General features: G+C 34.4%; 2 protein-coding genes across 2 annotated transcripts; both read right to left on the bottom strand.

Annotated features, from left to right (window-relative positions):
- Positions 1-4,805: 4,805 nt before the first annotated feature.
- Positions 4,806-11,047, bottom strand: LOC120630975. Its single transcript, XM_039900348.1, has 6 exons — positions 10,869-11,047; positions 9,714-10,068; positions 8,438-9,092; positions 7,561-7,823; positions 6,820-7,012; positions 4,806-5,996 (listed from the first exon to the last, which is right to left on the bottom strand). The coding sequence occupies exons 1-6, from the start codon at positions 10,923-10,925 to the stop codon at positions 5,210-5,212; spliced, it is 2,310 nt and encodes a 769-aa protein (XP_039756282.1). The 5' UTR covers positions 10,926-11,047; the 3' UTR covers positions 4,806-5,209.
- Positions 11,048-15,794: 4,747 nt separating this feature from the next.
- Positions 15,795-20,583, bottom strand: LOC120631188 (F-actin-capping protein subunit beta). The gene is made up of 6 exons (XM_039900662.1): positions 20,474-20,583; positions 19,970-20,354; positions 18,910-19,109; positions 18,417-18,528; positions 16,914-17,066; positions 15,795-16,484 (listed from the first exon to the last, which is right to left on the bottom strand). Exons 1-5 carry the CDS (start codon positions 20,474-20,476, stop codon positions 16,936-16,938), a joined length of 831 nt encoding a protein of 276 aa, XP_039756596.1. The 5' UTR covers positions 20,477-20,583; the 3' UTR covers positions 15,795-16,484; positions 16,914-16,935.
- Positions 20,584-20,724: the final 141 nt, after the last annotated feature.

The raw sequence follows: 20,724 nt of genomic DNA, 5'->3' as shown, positions 1-20,724 counted from the left end.
TTAACGAGATGGCGTTTAGCTTGTTGCCTATACTATTTATTTGTATTCGTGCTAAAAAATTTAATGACCTCCTTGGCGCAGCAGTGAGCTTTGTAGTTTTAAGGTGGAGGTCCCCGGTTCGATTCCCGGCAGGGGCAATATGGAAATGTACAATTTCTGAACTTTCTCTGGTCTGGTCTTGTGTCAGGCTTCGGCCGTGGCTAGTTACCACCCTACCCAGAAATAGCGTAGAAACCGATTAGGGGTTCAGTATACTGCCATATTCGCTGCCATACGGCCATCAATTAGTAACTTATATGAAACATAACTGCAAGATTTAGAACGCACGCCTCCTACACAGTCTCGAAAAAAATTGGTGAATGCCGGGCCGATCCGATTGTACATGTAAAATAGAACTTTCGGGAATGTAAGTATGCGTTGACACGTACGAGGTGACCTAAGCGCCAATAGGTGTCGCATAGAGAAAAGTATTATGTACATGTAGGAAGGAGGCCAGGTCTGCCTGGTCTGCCAGACGATAGCATATGCGGCATTCACAGAGTCTGAAACTGGAAGATTGAGTAGGTAAGTATTTTCTTCAACAAAATAGTATCTGGTCATTCTACGCAAGTAACTTACCTAGTAATTGTGTCTACAATTCTTTTTCTTTCTTAAAATTGTTATTCTAAAACTTGCGAAAGCTGAAAATCTATATTACCATTCATCATGGAACGAGAGGGGCATCGAAAATACAAGCAAGGTTACTTTATGAAAAGGTATTGGATAGAAGTAGGCGTTACTTTTCAGACTTACATGATTATGAAAATAAAGCTTAATTTTACTAAACTCCGCATAAAGCAGGAGAAATCTGTAGTGCAACCACTGACTTAGTAAGAAATGGACTTCGGACCAGCGCAAAAACAGTATGAATTTCGCGCTACTCTTTATTTGTTGGACAGTGGACTAATAGATTACACGTACAAAATTGCATTCTGCATAGTATAAACAAAAATTATTTAACTGAAGTATGAAATTGACGCACGCAGGCAAAGAAAATACCAAATTTACTTTTACAATATTCCGCTGGATAACTGAGCGATCGAATGATTTGGAACAAAGTAAAGTAGAGTCGCTTATTGTATAAAAAAATGTTTGTTTTAGTTATTATTTGGTTCTATTTATGTGGTATGTTATTTATTTTAGTTTTCTTGGAGATCGTTGCCTACTGTGGAAAAACATTGTACCTATATGTTTGTCTGTGTTTATAATTTGGTAGTAATTTCATCTATGGTATAAAATATGTGTCATTAGAAAATAAAGTAATATTTGTAATAATATGTTGTAAACATGAGATTTAAAAGATGGGTTGCTCTGGAGTTTCTTGCGCCTCTTCTTCTATATGGCCCCTTACGAATTGGTAGTAGATATAGAAACAGATCATTAATACAAGCAACTTCGTCTGTCGTTTGAAAAAAAAAATGCATAAGGCATATTGGTAATAATACAAACCTCAATTTTAATATGGCAATCAAATACGTGCCAAAACAAAAGGCATATATTAAAATAACGAATTAGACATTATCTCTTTCCCTCTAATTAAAACTCCTATCTTTATTTCCTTCCAATCCGTCCTTCATGTTTTTTCCTAATCTTTATACATTTTCTTGTTCGTCTATCAATACAGCCCACTTTCTTTAAAATATTACTGCTCTCAATACGCTTCATTCCCACCACATTACGAATCTGCGTAAGGTGATTTTAATATATATAAAACTCCTTCCGGTCGAAGCTGCATAAGCAGATTGATTATTGCAAGCAAAAAGTATCAGTAATGTCATGGAGATATATGATTTAAATTCAAATGTTTTAAATTTCTTTACATGAATAGGTTAACTCTGGACACTTTTCTCGTAAATTTTGTATGCGACCGACGTCTTACTGCATCAGTAACAATAATGCAAATAAAAGGTAAGTATAGGGCTAGGCCACATAATAAAGAACACACAAAACCCTCATTCAACCATTATTGCATGCAAAACATTTTGTCCAAAAACTGAAGACGCCCCGCTCAAACTTTTCCCATTTTCCCCATTTTATGGTAAACACTACTAAGTGGAGTGGTTTCTGATGTTTCAATATTAGTCTTGTAAACGATTTCTTTATGTTGTTAATTGCAAGGCTAGGCGATATGTAGCAATATAGCCTAGCCCACAAACATACCTCCCTTTTTATAGACTTTAGAAAAATTATAGATTATATTCTTAACAATTATTAATTGACACCATCTCCAGAGGATGCTCCGGTGACGGAGCGAAAATTGCGAAGAGGATACATTGACGGAGATCTGTTTGGTGTAGAGTGTCAAGATTGAAGAAATTATGTATTGCACCATATAGATTGTCCTTGCTGTTCGCGGAGTATAGCTAATGACGCTTATTTTTTATAAGAACTTTAGGAAGTTGCTACTATAACAGTAGATACTATGTCACTGCGATAGACATGATTGAGAAAAAAATAATGCAATCCAACTGAGAGGTACTTAATTAACCGTGGCCAAATTTACAAATTTATATTTCCTGCAGTGTAGGTAAAAACACTAACAAAAACTAGTCCCGTTTAGAAAAGTAAATTGAATCTGCAATCTTTCCTACTAGATGGCGTTACAGATCCCTGCTGTCAAACGTCACTTTTGTATATTTAGTTTATGGAAAAGTATAATAAATAACAAACCAAGAATAATTATAAACTTAATGTATTTCTTTATTATAATATAATTTATTATGTCTACTTATCAGTTATCACAGGATATATAATATTACAACAGGTTACAAAATAGTTATGTATTTTTTAGTTTTTATAACAAGATCGTTAAAACCCTATTACGGAATACGATAGGTATACCTATCGTATTCCGTAATTTTAAACGAAACTAACATCACACACACTTATTGTTATTTACTAAAAAGTTATGCTAGAAGGAATAGTTTAGGTTAAACAAGATTAATGTCCGTTTTCACTAATCCAAGAAACGCTTAAATCGGATGCATAATAATTTTCTAAAAACGTTTCACCAACTATTAGATGATGACTAAGTATATTATGATACGAAACTGATTCGGCGGTGCCTGATGTTCTTCTTCTTTTCTTAGGAGAATGGCTTTTTACGTGCACAGAACACAAATATTTTTCCAATGTCACGTTTTAAAGGAGAATTGCTCAGAGCGTTAAACTGGTGAACGTGTAATTTTTATCGCCTCTGTCAATTATTGTGAGCGGTCGGCCTGAGTAAGTGGTTAGTTCTACAGCTCTTAGTTTAAAGAAAACTGACACTTCACAGATGAAAAAAATATATTCGGTTATTTTGATAACCTTACATAAAATTAAAAATTAATAATATGATAATACAAACACAAAAAACCACATCTTGTCGCAAGAATCATAGACAAGTTAGGTTATATGAGTTGTCTAGTTAAAATTGATTGGTGAAAGGTATAATGTAAGCATTTAATCTTCTTTTATTAAGCGTTACTTACTAAGGCATTGTCTTGTTCTTTGATAATCAAAACGGGCATAAGTGTTTAGCTGTTCTATTGAGTGCTAGTATTTACAAAAGTACGACTGCTAAAGGGTAACAACAAGACCTATTATCGAATATAAAAACATCGAAATCCTTTTCGATTTGACGGGAGATATACAAAATGTGAATGAAAATCGAAATAATACTTCTCAGGCTTTAGAGATACATTATGTACTGTCTCTGAGACTTATCTGTGAAACCGAAAATCTAAGTTTGGTAAACCTCTGCCAGTTTTTTACTGAAAGAAAACAGATACAGCCCTAACATCACGTGCAAAGCTAAAATCATGGGACCTCTGTAACTATGCGCCTGTCGGTCTTTTATCTTCATAAGTAAACACTTACAATGTTTTGAATTCGTTTGTATGGAAAACTAAAAATGCTTTATTCTTTATTGATTCCATATTTTTTCAGGGTGATTCCTTATGAAGTACGCTTATGCAATCTTTAACATTATTTCGTAATTCGGTTACACGTTGCATGGGATGACAAAAAACTCACTATGCATTGATAACGTCAATTTCAGCAATCCAAATTGAAGATATGCAATGGCAGCCAAAAAAAAACACTGTGTTGAGAAAAAAAAAATCTCTTAAATCACTATAATTACTATATAGCATTGGGTTCATAAGCTGGGATCTATATATATACTTTGACTTTGCTCAGATTGACGAAACCAAAGTTATGTGTCTAACACAATTCTGTGTTATTTTAACACATAAAGTATCTTAATCCAACAAAAGCCTTATTAATCAAAGCACTGATTCTGTAAAGTTAGCCTTGAAACAAAATTAAGTTGAAATAAATAATCAAAACGGTTCCCTCCTTTTAGCCCCATCGTCCAATTAAGTATTTACACAAAATAGAGTTAGGTACAGAGTATATAAAGATTGCCCATAAGAGCGCTAGTATAATTGACGATTTTCTTAAAAAAAATACGTTATAAAATTAAAACAATAGAAAAATGAAATAACGCAATAATATCCTCTATTTTGTCGAAATATAAAAATCATTTTACGTTAATGCCAAAGTTGAATTTGTACGGCTTACGAATGACGTTACTTCTTATCGTCTATCCTTGAAAATCCAATAAAGCACTAGTGATGACATTAAATTCGATATTCCTACAATATATCTTTGGCACGCCAAGGCTTTCTTTATTGCTCCAAATTCACGTGCTAAAGAAAATCTCGCCCTAGCGTAAAAATATGTTCGTAAAACCTTCATTAAAATATCAACCATGTCACCCGGACAATAGAATATAAATTTATTTAAGACTGAGTCTACGAAATTGTAAAACTGATTTTAACCATATCATAGCTAATAGTATTTAAATTTATATAACAGGATATCTACGACATTGTAAAATACATATTTAAGTTCATATTAGTAGACAAATACGTAACAAGGTTTAAAGCACCAAATATTTAAAGTGTTCACAATGAAATTTCATACACCTCTAACTCTCACATATTTGTGTGACAATAATGACTGCTTACTGTCTCGTTTTCAAAATAGTTGTGCAATTGACACGTTTATCACCATTGTCATTACGACGGAGCTAACAACGGTATTCACATTTCACAAAAAAAATATTTCATGCGCCAATTACTGGGGTTACTGTTGCATAAACAGGTTACAATAGAAAAACTTCTCAGTCCTCATCTGAACTGTCCGATATTTCTATAACAAAAAATGGATCCTCAATTTCAAGTATGGAAACAGTGTAGTTATCACCGAAATTGTTTAAAAGTTTTGCTATATTCTCCGTAGGATCTGTTTCGGTCTTTACAACATCCAATTCAGTTTTATCCATAGCCTCATTTAAATTTACTTCGCTTTTAATATTTACTTCTGCAACGTTGGATTCGTAATTCACGTTTTGGTCATAAAACTTACAATTTTCTTCAACATTTGTTTCGAAACTTTGACTAGTAACATTAGAAACATTATTCTGAATATCATCATCTTCAAAATTTGATTCAACGCAGATTGTTTCTTTATTATTTACTTCTCCAACGTTGGATTCAAAATTTACAGCGATATTTGTTGGAACATTAGCGTTGACATTTGGAATTTCCCTCGGATCAATAAGTTTGACACCAAATTCATCTATAATAGATTCATTAGTTATTGATTCTGCAACTATTTGAGGCGGACAGTCTTTTTGTACAAAGTTGACATTTTGAATTGCTTTGAATTTACTTTTAGTTTCAGTTTGATTTGAATAACCATTAACTATTTTGCTGATATCTATAGAATTTGACGTGTTTGCTGTGGTCAGTACAAATGAGTTGTTTTCTTCTAAATTTACTTTCAATGAATCACATTCATCTGAACTTTCATCGCTATCATATTTAACATCATCATCGGTATCTGGTGGCAGTTGAACATCTTTTGATTTTTTCCGATCTTGTGGCAAATTCTGCATCGTTGAGTATCTGCAATGTAAAGTTTTAAGTTAACAAATGAAGTTATCACTATCATCTCTGTATAATGTTAACAAATACGCATGAACGCTTCATAGTTGCTTATGAAGGCCCTTAATAATTAAAGAATTTATGAATCAGATAAATTCATATATAACGTAAAGAATCATTTATTTACTTATTTATTTATTTGTTGAAATGATTGTAATTTGTATTTTCATGACAAAATTATCCATAAAGCACTGGACTTTAGTAATATTCCTAGTAGTCTAATTGATAAGTCTATAAGTATCAATTTAAAATAAATAAAATAAAATAAAAATAGCATCTATTCTCCGACTAAATAAATTTTTACTTATACACTACTACTACTACTAATACTATTTAATTATGTGATATTTATTCCTAAATAGATTAGAATAGATAATTCTAGAGGAGGCCTATGTCCAAAACAGCCTGACTAAGCGCACTGGTGTTACAAAGTTTTATGAAAGTTTTAGGAATTAGTACTTATCAATATAGTTTAAGCTAATTATCAACAACTGATTTGGGATCAGAAGATAGACAGTCGAAACCGCCGGCAGCAATGATGACTATCGAATTGTTTTCTGATTTGCTAATAATCCCAGTCTAAGCAAATAAATGATTTCCAATTATAATGTTAAGGACTACTTAAACGATAAAAATTGAATTTTAAATTTTGATTATAGCAATGTGATGATCACAAGTTACGCAATAAGCGTACTGTATCACGAAATTTAGTTAAAATGCCACACCAGGGTCGCAGTTCCTTACAGGAGCACACATTGAATGCTGCCTTGCTTGCAGTGTTTACCTTTCAAGTAAATCGGATTCTTTCTTCAAGGCGACTCGCTTATTGGCTTCTAATCGTGCTAGCAACTCGGGGTCCGCATCGGCCGGGTCTCCGTCACAATTTTCCGCTTTAACGCGCGAGAGAAGGTCTTTCCACTCTCGCTTCTTACGTCGCTTCTGCAGCGCGTGACCGCAGTGAGTGAATAGGGCGCTCGCTAGATACGTGAGTGGGAAAATAGTTTTTATTACAAGTGTAGTATGTTTTAAAGTTTTGCCAGTGAGCCATTCACACAGAGTTTCGAAATCGGAAATAGGTTTTTTTTTATTCTGACGAGCTCTCTGGCGGAACGGAGATCGCTGTGGTTCTAAGTGGAAAGTCGCAGGTTCGATTCCCCGCGGCGGCAACTAGGGAACTAAAATTTCTGGTTGGTCTGGGTTGGTCAGGTAGGAGGCTTTAGCCGTGGCTAGTTACCACACTACCGACAACCTGCTGCTATCGCGTGTATAATATGTCGCGTATATTAGAGATGTGACTACCATAGCCTATAGCTGGTCAGCCCGTTATCTTAGACCGCATCACTAGGTGAGATCAAGGGCAAGTGAAGGACTTCACAGACAGTCAAATTTTTAGCATAAGCGTAATAAATTTTTTATTTCGAAAATTTTCCTCGTAAAGCAGTAGAGTGGGGACTGAAAGAAATTAAGAGGACATGTTTTTAAAGTTAGGAATAATAACATAATACAGATTAATATATTAACTTACCTTCTCGCATAACTTGGCCTTTATTCCAACCAAGATTATCATTAGCATTCGCTATCTCAACACACTTGACTACATCGTTGAAATCTGGGAAAGGTGGGTTACCATCGCTACCGATATTCCGGTTGAGAAACCTCTCGAGCCTCTTCACAGGACCGGACGGGTGACCTTCAATGACTGTCAGTGTTACTTCACGTCTCTTAATTGCCTCTGCCCCAGTTAGAGTACATAACTCTTTGTATAATGCTACTATTTTCTCTTTACATCTACAAAAATGCAAATAATTGCCGAAATTAATTAAAATCTGTTATTAAAAAAAAAAAAAAACTGTTATTAGTCTGTAATTAAAAAAATTGCAATCATGAGATTAAATAGATAGAATATTAAATAAATTTTAAGGATGACCATAAAATCTATTTATTATTTTTATTTTCCTGTATAAAATAAACCATTCTATATATCGTTTCGCGTTTCCTGTTTAACCTAGCAATAGATTGAAGTAACTTTTAGTAGTATATTTTTTTAAAGATATAAATAAATAAATATACTATGACAATACACACATCGCCATCTAGTTCCAAAGGAAGCGTAGTTTGTGTTATGGGTACTAAGGTAACTGATGAATAATAATATATAGATAAACACACAGACACTGAAAGTGAAAACATTCATGTTTCAAATATTGTCCAGTTGTGGGAATCGAACCCACAGTCTGGGACTCAGAAAGCAGGGTCGCTTCCCACTGCGCCAATCGGCCGCCAGATACGAGTAAGAACCTAGGATACTTTTAAACATTGAGATAAAAAATCTATGCAAACTAAGTTGCTGTGAAACTAGGTTTGAAATAAGTATAATAATATTTACTTAAAAATTAACTCACTTTTCACTCTTTACATAAGGGGAAGAGAGACTATCCTCGGTGACTTCTTCCTCATCAAGTTTAGCTATAAATTCTTTGTATCTTGATATCTGTAGTTCAATATTTTTTATTTTTTCCAAGTCTATTCTAGGAGGTTCATCTTCTGCAGACAAATCTATATTGGATACTTTCTGAGGTACTAATAATTTCTCTGGACTTTCAGGAGTGTTACTTTCACAGTTTGTTCTTGGAACTAATAATTTGTCTGCATTTATTTTTGAAACGGAATCACAAATGAGAAAAGCTACATAATTTTGTTGTGTACATTCAATATTTGTTCTAAGGTTTTCTATATTTTCTTTAAGATTATTGAAACCTGATAATTTATTTGCATCTACCGAATTTCCCAACTTTTGATTTTGTGTTTGGTTATTATTTTGCAGTCTGAGTTCAGCTCTGCTTATTTCAGTAAAGCAATCACAATTTTCTTCAGAATTGGGATTCTGTTTTTCATCATCAATAACTATGGGACTATCATTGTTTATGTAATCTTGAACTAAATTAATAGTAGGAATCTCCTCATATTTATCCAAATCAATTATATCAGTCTTTTGCCTTTTGTTTTTCCTTTCCAGATAGCTTTTTCTTTTCAAGGACAACTTTCTTCTGTCATTCGCTGGAAGCATGCATAAAGCTAAATAATATTAGGATGAACACATAACTTGACTTCTGAATACACACTGATTATAATAATATTGGCATTGTTTTAATTTATACTATAATATTATGAACTTCAAGAGTGCACGTTTGAAAATGTTAATCTCAACCAGTCTATATCACACACAAATTTAAAAAATAAATTTCAAAGTACTTCCTATTTAGGTTAAGGTATGTGTGCATCATGAATAAGACAATATGAAAAAAAAAGGTCAACATTTGCCAACCTCACAGGCTCACAGAGGTATGCTATGGCATTTAAGCAAAAGGTCTTGGCTTTCCTGCAATTAGTTTTGTAGCAATCAGTTGAAGATCTGGTATGATGGAAGATAAGTTGCCATCCAAATACTTATTAAAAATAAAAATATTAACTTGTTTCAATTAGTACAAGCTCTATTGAAACATCAAGTCTGTCATATGCCTGCAAGAAATTCAGCTGTTGCTCTTATCCAAAATCAGTATTTAATTGTTTAAAACAGTAATTATTCTGTCTTCTGAGCGATGTAAGCAGCTTATGATGCTTCCAAGCAACATTGTCATTAAGACAATCATTAACTGCATTGTAGCTGAACAAACTTACGCCTTATTTTCTTTTCCAATGTGATCAGTTGTACCCGTTTCTTAAACTTACTGGACCTTAATGTCTCGCACAAATCTTTTATATGAGAAAACTTATGATTAGGATCTTTGTCTAGACGTATCAAAGTCCTTTTCAAAACAGTCTCAAAATCTGATGAGGACTTAAACTTTGGGTCTGCTTCTTTGTAAACTTCTAGTAAAGTTTTGTTTATAACTCTGAGCATTCCTTCTGTGCTTTCTAAGTTGAAACATTTCTCAATAACTTCCGCTAGAAGTGGATTTTCTTTGAATATTTTATCATAAGTAAAGTAATTGTTGTGATTGCTGTTTGAGTTGTATATAACTGCTTCTAACACCTGTAATTTAGTGTTAGTTATGTAGTAGTATTTGTTATGATAGGGATTCGAACACTAAAATATAAAGAGCAAATGTATGTGTGTTTGTTTATTTGCTTCCATTTAACTGACTCAACTGCTCAATCAAAATAAAATTGCTTATTTCCTCAAGATACATGCATCTACTGCTGAATGCTGGAATTTCTACCTTTAGTTTTAGTTTTAAGATGATGAATTTAGTTATCGCCATCAACTGACTTCTATGTCATATTTTTCATGTAACGTATGCATCAAAAGTGCCATCTATGTGTCTATTTCAATAAAGAAATCTTTGACTTTGACTCTATGGTGCTTGAGTGTGAGTTAATCAGGTTGACCTGGTTATATGGTCACTAACAAGTGATCATACAACCAGGACCAGTAACCTGTTCGTTGAAGGAAGGGGTTGACATCGCCAATATTTTAACTCTGGGCTACTACTGAGAATTCTTTAACAAAAAACGCAATCTAAATATTTTTTGCTTAATCCGGGAATCGAACCCAGAAAATGCAGTTGTCATCTGAACATGCTAGCCACTAGACTAACTAGTCAATGTGTTGCAAAAGCCGCCAGCTGTACACATTACGGTATCCGCCCTATTTTGTAACTTTCGCACCAATTGTGAATAGCAAATTCTATTAAATAGAATGGGCAAGTCCTAATCTTACTTCTAAATTATTATAGAACAGATCTAAAATAAACTTCATTGGCTGTTTTGCGGAATGCGCAAAGCACTACAATCTAAACTAAAACTATTTGTTGGAATTAAAATGTTACCTACACAATCATCATCGTCGTTGTCGGATAAATCGACAACAATATCAGCTCCAACGGCCATGTTTAAATTATAATTAAACAAATAATTTTGATAAAATCTTCGCAACAAAATCTATGATGAAACATCAAATGCACATAAGGATAATAAAATTTTTTTTTCGCGAAATAAACAGCGAGAATATAACCTCTAACTCTGTACATCAAATGTCAAATACTTTATTTCTAGACGTCAATGTCAAATATGAATTCATCTCTTGTTTATGAGCATTTTCCTCTTTGGATATAAATTTCCAGCCCCATCAATTTCTACTTACTATATCTTCTACGCTGCTAATAGGATGTTGTTTAAAATCAATGGGAAAAGAACTCCCATTATGTCATTTTGGTAATCTTCTTCTGATTCTTAGTCGGAATTAGGTATTAGACGAATGGTCCTAAACTTAAACTCAACCGTCCAATGTTAATAAAATTAATAGTAGGTAGCTGTATTATTTTTATTTATATTCAAAGCAGGGATTTTCCTCTTTTTTTTACGCGATTGTGAAATGCACATTATCGATTGATATTATGGTAAATAGCTTGGCACTCTGATATCGATCAAAGAGCCAAACTATCCATCATACCTTCAGTTGGAGTTTGCGGAGTAAGATTTTCTACCTACGTTTACTTATTCAATTTCGTGAAAGTTAGCTACGACGTAAGACCGCCAACTGTGCGATTTATTAGTATTGTAACTACATGGCGCTCCTTCGACTCCATATTAATTGCAGTTAACATTCACGCGATCGAATAAGTAAACGTACCTATATGATCGAAAATCTCACACTTTGCATTCGTCGTAACATAACGTTACTGTCAGAGCTGAATTTTCATTCATCCAGTATGCGTTGCTCTATCGGATGGACTGTAGCAGCTGATAATCATCTCAAAAGTTGACCGTAACCGGAAGCTCTTTCGGAATTGAGAACCCAGAGGGGTTCAAAGACATGAGGGGAAGTAAAGTAAACTGCCTTGGGGCTGTCCTGTCGAAGTTGTGTTGTGTTGTGTTGTTGAGTTATTTAAATATCAGTTGCTTTAACGGTATCCTAATACTCCCACTAGGCACGGGTCTCCTCTAAGAATGAGAAGGGTTTAGGCCGTAGTCCACAATGCCACCATGTGCGGACTGGTAGACTTCACTCGCCTCTGAGAATTGTTAGACATTTCGGTTTCCTCAGGATGTTTTTCCCTCGCCGTTAAAGCAAGTGATTTTTTAATTACTAATTAAAAAAGCACGTATCCTTGAAAAGTTAGAGGTGTGCCGGAAATCGAGCTCGGTCGCCCCGAAAGGGAGGCCGAAGTTCAAACCAGGCTATCACCGCTTCAGTGTAGGTACCTAATAGATGTAGTGGAACTTGGAAGGTAACTGTTAGGATTTCAATAATAAACATTAACACTCAGATAAATATAACTTTATTTATAGAGAGGCCAATTTAAAATTGTTGTATCATTGAGGAAGATTTATTATAATTGAAATATCCCATAGGGGTGAAAGCCTATTAGGGCGGAATTAGACGGTTCACCCAAAGATTTGGAACAAAAGTTAACAAAGTATGACCCTGGACGTATAAGTACACGTATTTAAATTGAATAATTGTATTTTTTGAATGTAATAATTGACGGAGAAAGCAGATGATCCACCTGATTACGTATCTTGTGACAGGCGTAAATCTTGCAATCACTGCTGTCAAACGTCACTTGTTTATTTATTGTATGGAAAAGTGACGTTTGACAGCAGTGATTGCAAGATTTACGTCTGTCGCATTGCTGTCGCGAGATACGTAATCACCCTGCGGGTGCCGCCCTGTGTCCATCAACCTGAGGCGCAGGTGTTAAGCCTCATGTGCTTATAATTACACTGGCCGCGCCCTTCAGAACTGCTGATGCAATGCTGCTTAGCGGCAGAATAAAGCTGTTTGTCTTAGTCTTTTCATGAACCGCCTAACATCGCCTTATAGCAACACAAAATAATGTCATGTTGCTGTTGTAAGTAGGTACAATTATTTTAAATACAGTTAATACACTGATTCCTTATTGTTTAACAGTATACCTTAACTATTTATAATACCATTTTCTAATTTACAATAAATATAGACTAAATAATGAAAATGCAATTTAAGATTTATAAAATTATCTTATAATTTTAACATCATTTTGGGCTAAAAATGTAAATAAACGATTCAATTACACAGGCAAAATGCATAGCAGGAGTTTCATATTTTAATCATTGGATGTGACCTAATCAATCGAATGACAACGCCGTGTTGCGTAAAGTTAAATTTCACAAAATGTAATCTGATAATACTGGTAGAATCTGGTAGGTCAAATACGTGTTGCTGAAAAAAAAAAAGTCTGAAATTACCTTAGGTTGATTTAATGTAATGTTTCATAAATATTTGAGTGTGGCAAAGTCTGTATATTATCGCGCGGAGTGACGCGTCTAGCGACTGAAATATATGTATACTAATGTAGTTTGCCATGGGTAGCGGAGTTAAGCGGCGCGCGACTAGCGAAAAATCGCGCGATATGCACAAATGTATGGGGAATTGTCATATAGAGTAGGTAGTAGGTAGGTAGTATCCTTTTCACACTCGCACGTGTTCTTACAGCGCGACCTTTTACGTACCCACGGGGGCGCGGTTAAAAGTTTAACTAGCACATTCTTTCTAAATTGTTTTTTTTTTTGTAAATAACTTTACTATTTACCGTAAAGAATTTTTCAAAGAAATAAAAAAAAAAATAAAACATTATTTAACACCTCTTTTTTAACTTTTTTTGAAACACTTGTTTTATTCACTTTTAAAATGTACTTTACATAAAGAGTGATGATATAGTATAGTGATTTTTTGAATCGTCGAACATAGACAGCCCCTTCGATCTATCCGATCTACAGTAAATCTAAGCATTATTCAAAATAATTATAATTAACTACATAAAATAAATAAAACATTAACTTCTGCAATTTACAAATATAACAGCTGATCAAATTACGTATCTATTAAAATATTTTTTCCGATGACCCCAATTGATTGAATTGACACCGCTACCGCAACGCGCCGCTGTCACTCGCTATAGGATGTTTATTATACACCGTGGAAATTCTAAAAAGCAAAGCCATTTTTAATTTCTCTTATTTTTTCACTATTAATTGATTGTATTAATTTAGTTACTGTAGAATGAAAATAATAAAAAAAACAATATTTAAATATCAAGTGCAAAGACTAATATTCGTTAGATATTTCCACGCTTAAATTTCTCAATCTGTCAGATGAGTGCATTCATAGTAAACGTAATTAATTAAATTGTTTTTTTTTAATGTGAATGCAATAAAGTTTTACGAACAAAACGTGGTTGAAGTAAGAACGCGGTCTAGTGATCTTTACTTACGGTATTCTATAGCACTCAATGTATGCTTATACATTGAGTGCTATAGAATACATTAATTCCCGTTTTTACTAACGCCGAAAAAGTCAATACATTAATAAGAAACGCCTAATCTAAGAATATTCCTAGGCTTACATCCACCTTTGGCCAATAGGATTCACCTAAGATTTGGTGAAACGTTTTTCTTCGTTAGTTTGCTAGTCAGATTTGCAATATGAGTGTGCGTGGGTAATACTTAGTAATTGGATAGAAACAGTCGTTACTTTGCGGAATTTCATGATATAAAGCTAAATTTGCGAAAAGCAGGAGAATCTGTATGGTGAAATTTATAATTTCTGCAATCTTTATACTCCACACCAAACAGATCATCGACAATTTATTCTGTCGGCACGTTTCGCTCCGACTCCGAAATATCCTCAGATGTTGACATAACAATGACCACTTGACAATTAAATATTAATAATTGTTAACATCGTGAATATTTACGATTTTAACAATTATTAATTTATAGGGAGTTTCATAAAACCGCGGTCTTGTGCTGCTTGCGTCCAGCGGCTCTCTGCTACTATTTGATGTCATTTGGAGTGGACAAATGACATCATGTGATTGGATGGATTGATGGGGGTGTGCCAACGCTGCGTTTAGCGCAGCGAGATCGCTATTCCAGCACCTTGGGACCAGTGACGTGCACTACATACATGCACTTCGCCATTTATGCAATTTTCCTGTTGTATGCATACACTGGGTACCCTGGCAAGATACCCAGTGTACGCCACTGTTTGAGACCCAAACGTCTATCTGTGCCCCGCCACTTCAGTTTCGCGACTCGTTGAGCTATGTCGATAGCTCTGGTTCTTCTACGGATCTCCACATACTTAATTTGATCACGTAAATATACTCAGAGCTCTCTAGATCGCTCTCTGAGTGCCTCAGAACATTTTTGTGAGACCTAAAGTTAGCGAGCACGTTTCGAGAACTTTGCTTTGTTCAGTCTGAGGTAACGAAAATATGTCACGAAATTTCCCGAATGCCGACCTAGTTGGATTCGGCGGTTCAACTCTTTCTCGAAACAGGAACTAACTAACCGGATTGTGTGTCCTAGGTATACGTAAATAATATTAAAATTTATATTCAATATTTTTAAAGACTACAGATAACTATAATTTTCTATATATATAAAAGGCAAAGGTGACTGACTGACTGATCTGCACAGCTCTAACCACTTGACGGATCGAGCTGAAATTTTGCACACAGATAGTTATTACAACGTAGGCAACCGCTAGGAAAGGGTTTTTGAAAATTCTAACCCTAAGGGGGATGAAAGTTTGTATAAAATCCTTCATTTATCAATTTATTTTTCAAGTTACATCCATGAAACTTTGATTTTAGGTTTTCGATTAAAAATAAAGAAATACGTGTTTAACAAATTTTAAAAATTCCAACTACAAAGGCATCAAGTAGGGGATGAAAATTTATAGGAACGCTTGTTATTTTTTAAATAATTTACGCTCATATTTTTCTATATAAAATGTCTTGTTGCAAGAAAGACATTTTTTTAAACCTTTGTAGTTAAAATTTACCAAATCAAATATTGAACTTAATGTAAGCGAGGCCGCGGGCAAAAGCCAGTCACTTTTTTTCTGAGATAAAGAAAAAAAGTGACCAATGATCGAAGTGTCCGCAATTTGATTTAACGAATAGAACCCAAGTCTAATGCAAGTGCTTTGGTCACTATCAGAGGCGTGCACTCCATACATGCACAAAAGCACTGCCTACCCTTAAATTCATATATAGCTCGTTTAGGAGGTGAATTTTTTAAAGTATGCATACCCTCGTAAGAAACCCAGTGCACGCCACTGGTCACTACACTAAATATCGTCCTTGATGGCTACATATTTCATACTGATATATCGAAATCTCCCAAAAATATCGATATATCGTTTACAAAATATGGAATTATTCCATAAAAGCTATGTAAGGAAATATCTAACGATTAATTTCTTTGATTATGTGAACTTATAAAGCACCCTAAGGGACATACAAGCTAAACGTGAAATATAATTATTTATTTGTGTATGTATTGACACTGATTTATCTATTATTGTGTAACATTTATAGAGACCTACAAGTTTAACAATTTCTTTCTTATGACCTGTAGATGTCGTTGTTAAAATTTAACCCAAAATCTCCGACTCATCTGTAAATAAAAAATATTACCATTAAGAACAATCCAAAATACGAATAATTTGGGCTCTCTCTAGTCGACAGGTTGAAAATGGTACAAAATACAGATACTGCTCTTAAAATTATGTGCGGTAGCTCATTGGATCCGGAATGACGCCTAGAAAAATGTGGCAGAAGCATGTATTAGCAAATAAAAAATTGCTAAGTTATAAAGTTATTACATAAACTATTAATATTTCAGAAATTTCAATTAAATTCTGAAAGAGGAGAAAATTTCAAAAACTCCCAACTACCGGAACTTTTTTGAAAAATTTCGAGCGATCTCTCAAATAGTTTCCGTGGTAAGATACAAAAATTTTAACGAGCGAAGCTTTAGACCCAATTCTGAAGTCCGAGCAGACGAAGTCGCGGGCAGAAGCTAGTAAGTATATAGTGTTATTACCAGATTCTGAGTGAACTTGTTCTCAGTCTGCGCGAGTGGTCTGCCGGCGTTGTAGCAGCGCTTCTGCCAAGTCGTGCTGCAAGGCTGCCTTCTGACGCTCCACGTTGGCTGGCACCGTCGAACGCAAACCGTTTACTATGTCTTTTGTTTTGCCTATAAGGGACAGAGTTCATCGGCTTATCACAAGCACGTATCTGTTTCCATTATTGTGATGATACCTTCAATCGTTAACTTATAACTTAAGCTAGGAGGATTCCAAATGAACCTTAGTTTAAGCAGAGCTCACTATTAAGTTAGCCCCGGGATATATTTTCTTATATTATTATCAATTTCGCTATCATCATCGTCGACCAATTATTGGCCTACAACAGGGCAAGGATTTCCTCTAAGAATGAGAAGAGTAAACGCCGTAGTCCACCACTCTGGCCAAGAGTATTGATAGACTTCACACGCATTTGAGAAAATTACAAAGAATTCTTATGAAAGCATGTTACCTCAGAATGTTATCCCTTACCAGTTCAGCAAGTGATATTTAATTTCCATAATTAAAAACGCACATTACTCCGTAATATGCACACACATAACTACGGGCTATATGTGAAAACATAATTTCAAATATTAAAATTAGTTAAAGAGTTTGTGATTATAATAATTTCCAAAATCCCCCTTCTAACTAGCTTTATGATATGACACAGCTTGTGGTGACCTATAATAATAAATACAATACGACAATCAACACCGCCTAGCCCCAAAGTAGGAGTAGCTTGTGTTATGGGTACTAGGATGAGTGATGAATATTTTTACAAATAATACACATAAATGCTAATATTATAAATGTGAATGTAAGTTTGTTTGTTACGCTTTCACGCAAAATCTACTTAACCCATCCTCATGAAACTTAGTACACTTATTCTTGGAAGTATTAGAAGTAATATAGAATACTTTTTAACCTAACATTAAGATCGGTTCCTTTGGGAGAGGGGATGAATAACTACGACAAATTATAACAGATTTAAATAATTATTTTTGTACTATAGAGGTTATAATATGTGTTTAATTTTGCCCAAACTTTGTGTAGATCTGATGAATGTTTTTGGAGATTGAGGACAGAACTCCTCAGCGGACAGCAAACCGCTCATTTAAGGCTTAGCGATACTGAATACTTTAAATTAATTTAGAACTACATCAAAATTGAACGCCACATCAAAAAACAAAAACAAACGCAGACGAAGTCGCGAGCAATAGGTAGTATCCTGAAAAACATTCATGTTCATCACACAAACATTTTAAAGCTGTGGGAATCGAACCCACAGCCTTGGAGATAGGAAGCAGGGTTGTTGCTCACTGTGTTGTCAGAATCGGCTGTTACAATATGAAAATTATAATACTAACTATAATTACTAATACAGATTATATCAATTTGAGTGTAGGCAAAGAAATTGAATATTATAGTATAAATATATTACGACAAGAATAAATGTTTTAAAACAAGAAAGTACATACCAAAATAAATGTCATTCAGTGTGTTTCTTATCTTGTTCTCCATGTCTTCCACCATGCGACCAATGTTAGCAATGTGAGGGGTTACATCGCTAACAGTTGAATCTTGCTCTGCCTGAGAACAGATCAATATAACAAATAAATAAATATACTACAACAATACACACATAGCCATCTAGCCCCAAAGTAAGCGTAGCTTGTGTTATGGGTACTTAGATAGCTGGTGAATATTTTTTTATTAATATAATACACATAAATACTTATAATATACAGATAAACACCCAGACACTGAAAAACATTCATGTTCATCACACAAACATTTTTCAGTTGTGTAATTGTATGATTATAGGAGTATATTGAGTTAGTTATAGTGCATTTTTCTTACCTATCAATAATTTTTTGTTTCTTTTTTAATGTATTGTTTTAGAAATAATATGAATTATTTATGCTAATGATGATGAGTATTCATTATAAACACCATTTCCAACATCATTACCTGTCTTGTTAAACTGCCGCCAAGATTCATGGTCCCACTTCCTTCTTTATTGGTCTGAAGCCAAAGCATAGCGGTAGAAGTCAACTTGTAATGGGCATTCCTTCCTGAGCTCTTCTCTACCACTTCAACCACATGTATGGAGTCCCAGCAGCCTTTTATCTTCTGTGAGCCGTCTCCAGCTTTCTTTATTAGAATCACACCTGATAAAAAATTAGAAATCTGTCTTTACACAACCTATAATTTAAGTCTTAAGAATGTTACAGTAGGCATGCTTCAGCAAATAATTACTGTTCTAACATTGAATGTGAGCATGTATTTGCCCAAGTGAAATAAATATTTTGTTATTTTAAGATGCAGGAAACTTGATTGTGTGGTTTTTTTTTTATTAAAGATAGTCCAGCGCTTGACGACAATTATGCCCGTTAGAAAGCAATGATGAGGTCTAGGTTGGACCACTCTTGCCTAGAAAAAGCCTATTCACTCTAGCCTTGAAGGTACTCAAATTATATGTGGCAGGAGACACAGTTGCCGGGAGGGTGTTCAACATTAGCGGTACGTATCAGAGACGTGGATAAAAAACGTTGTGATTGATAATGAGATTGTGTAGAGACAAAAGCATAATGGCTACATAATGGCTACATACAAAGGCAAGAGGCAGAGAACTCCCATTAACCATCTAGACTAGAATTGTGTCCAAATCTATAACAACTCTTAACCAGAGGCCAGAAATGACATCAGAAGGGCCATCCCCAAATAGGTAGTAGCCAGAAGAATGATGACTTAGACTGTCTAAGAAATAGAGTACTATATTGATTTACTATATTGTTATGCATAATAGTTGAGCTCTATATTGTTTTAATATGATTTCACCCATTCAGTGAAACTTCCACAACTAAGATGGATTTAACATAACCACATTAAAATAAAACCAATAGAGACACTAGCTCAATAAATTGAGTTCATATACATATGTTTCACAAAAATATTGTGCTATGCAAATATTTCAATTGAACTTGAATGGTTCTTCACACTTACATAAAAACAGTTTAGTTAAACACACCTGCAAACCCATGATCCATATCCCATAAATAGACAGAGCTGACTCCACCTTCAAAATACATTTCCCTGTACTGATCGAAAGCATGATTCGCTTCGATCTCTAGCTTTCTTAATCTCTCTGAGGGCATTGACCCATCTTCAAGTGGAGGATCGTAAGTGTTCGACCAAGGAGACCGGTATGAGTCGCCATCTCGATTGTAATCGCATAGCAAGTAATCCTTCCCGTTACTTCGGTCCTGTGCGATCTTTAGTGGCTGGTCGACAGACGACAGCAGGTCCTCGCACAAGCTCGGCACCAAATCAATCAAATCGGTTAAATTCTTCTCAATCTGCTGAGGAGGCAGCCTCCTCATTAAATCTAAAGCGCAATCCATCTGTTGTTCTGTCTGTAATTTAATACATATTCATAAAATATACAAGTTTTCCTAAATAGCACAAGTATTAGTCATCATAACAAATATTTATATCTTAAAAGCCACAAAGGTTTTGACTGAAGTAAATTTACCATGGCTGAACACAAAGTTTAAAACACAAAATTATAATTTGAATGTGTAATTTAATGATAAATTGAAGACAAATTCGTTTATAACGATAAATGCAATGAATTTGGGTTCACAAATGTCAACTCTGAAGTGACATGACAGATGACAGCATTGATGATTGCCCACTTTTTATTCATTTTTGTAACGGTATGGATTCAAGTATTTTACGACATTGTCCAGACTAAGGCCAGATACATGACAATATCAGGTGACC

This window comes from Pararge aegeria, chromosome 17 (assembly GCF_905163445.1).
Source record: "Pararge aegeria chromosome 17, ilParAegt1.1, whole genome shotgun sequence".
Taxonomy (NCBI): domain Eukaryota; kingdom Metazoa; phylum Arthropoda; class Insecta; order Lepidoptera; family Nymphalidae; genus Pararge; species Pararge aegeria.
The sequence above is the reverse complement of the archived record's forward strand: the minus strand, read 5'-3'. Positions and strand labels throughout refer to the sequence as shown.

Bases quoted from the DNA above. Each gene is read 5' to 3' on its own strand.
- LOC120630975 (XM_039900348.1), bottom strand. From the start codon at position 10,925: ATGGCCGTTGGAGCTGATATTGTTGTCGATTTATCCGACAACGACGAT. The intron at 10,069-10,868 runs GTAGGTAACATT...ACTAAATTACAG, and splicing joins ACAACGACGATGATGATTGT to GTGTTAGAAGCAGTTATATA. The intron at 7,013-7,560 runs GTAAGTTAATAT...TCACGTATCTAG, and splicing joins AGGCCAAGTTATGCGAGAAG to CGAGCGCCCTATTCACTCAC.
- LOC120631188 (XM_039900662.1), bottom strand. The intron at 19,110-19,969 runs GTGTGTTTAACT...ATTTTTTATCAG, and splicing joins TATGGATCATGGGTTTGCAG to GTGTGATTCTAATAAAGAAA. The intron at 18,529-18,909 runs GTAATGATGTTG...ATCTGTTCTCAG, and splicing joins GCGGCAGTTTAACAAGACAG to GCAGAGCAAGATTCAACTGT.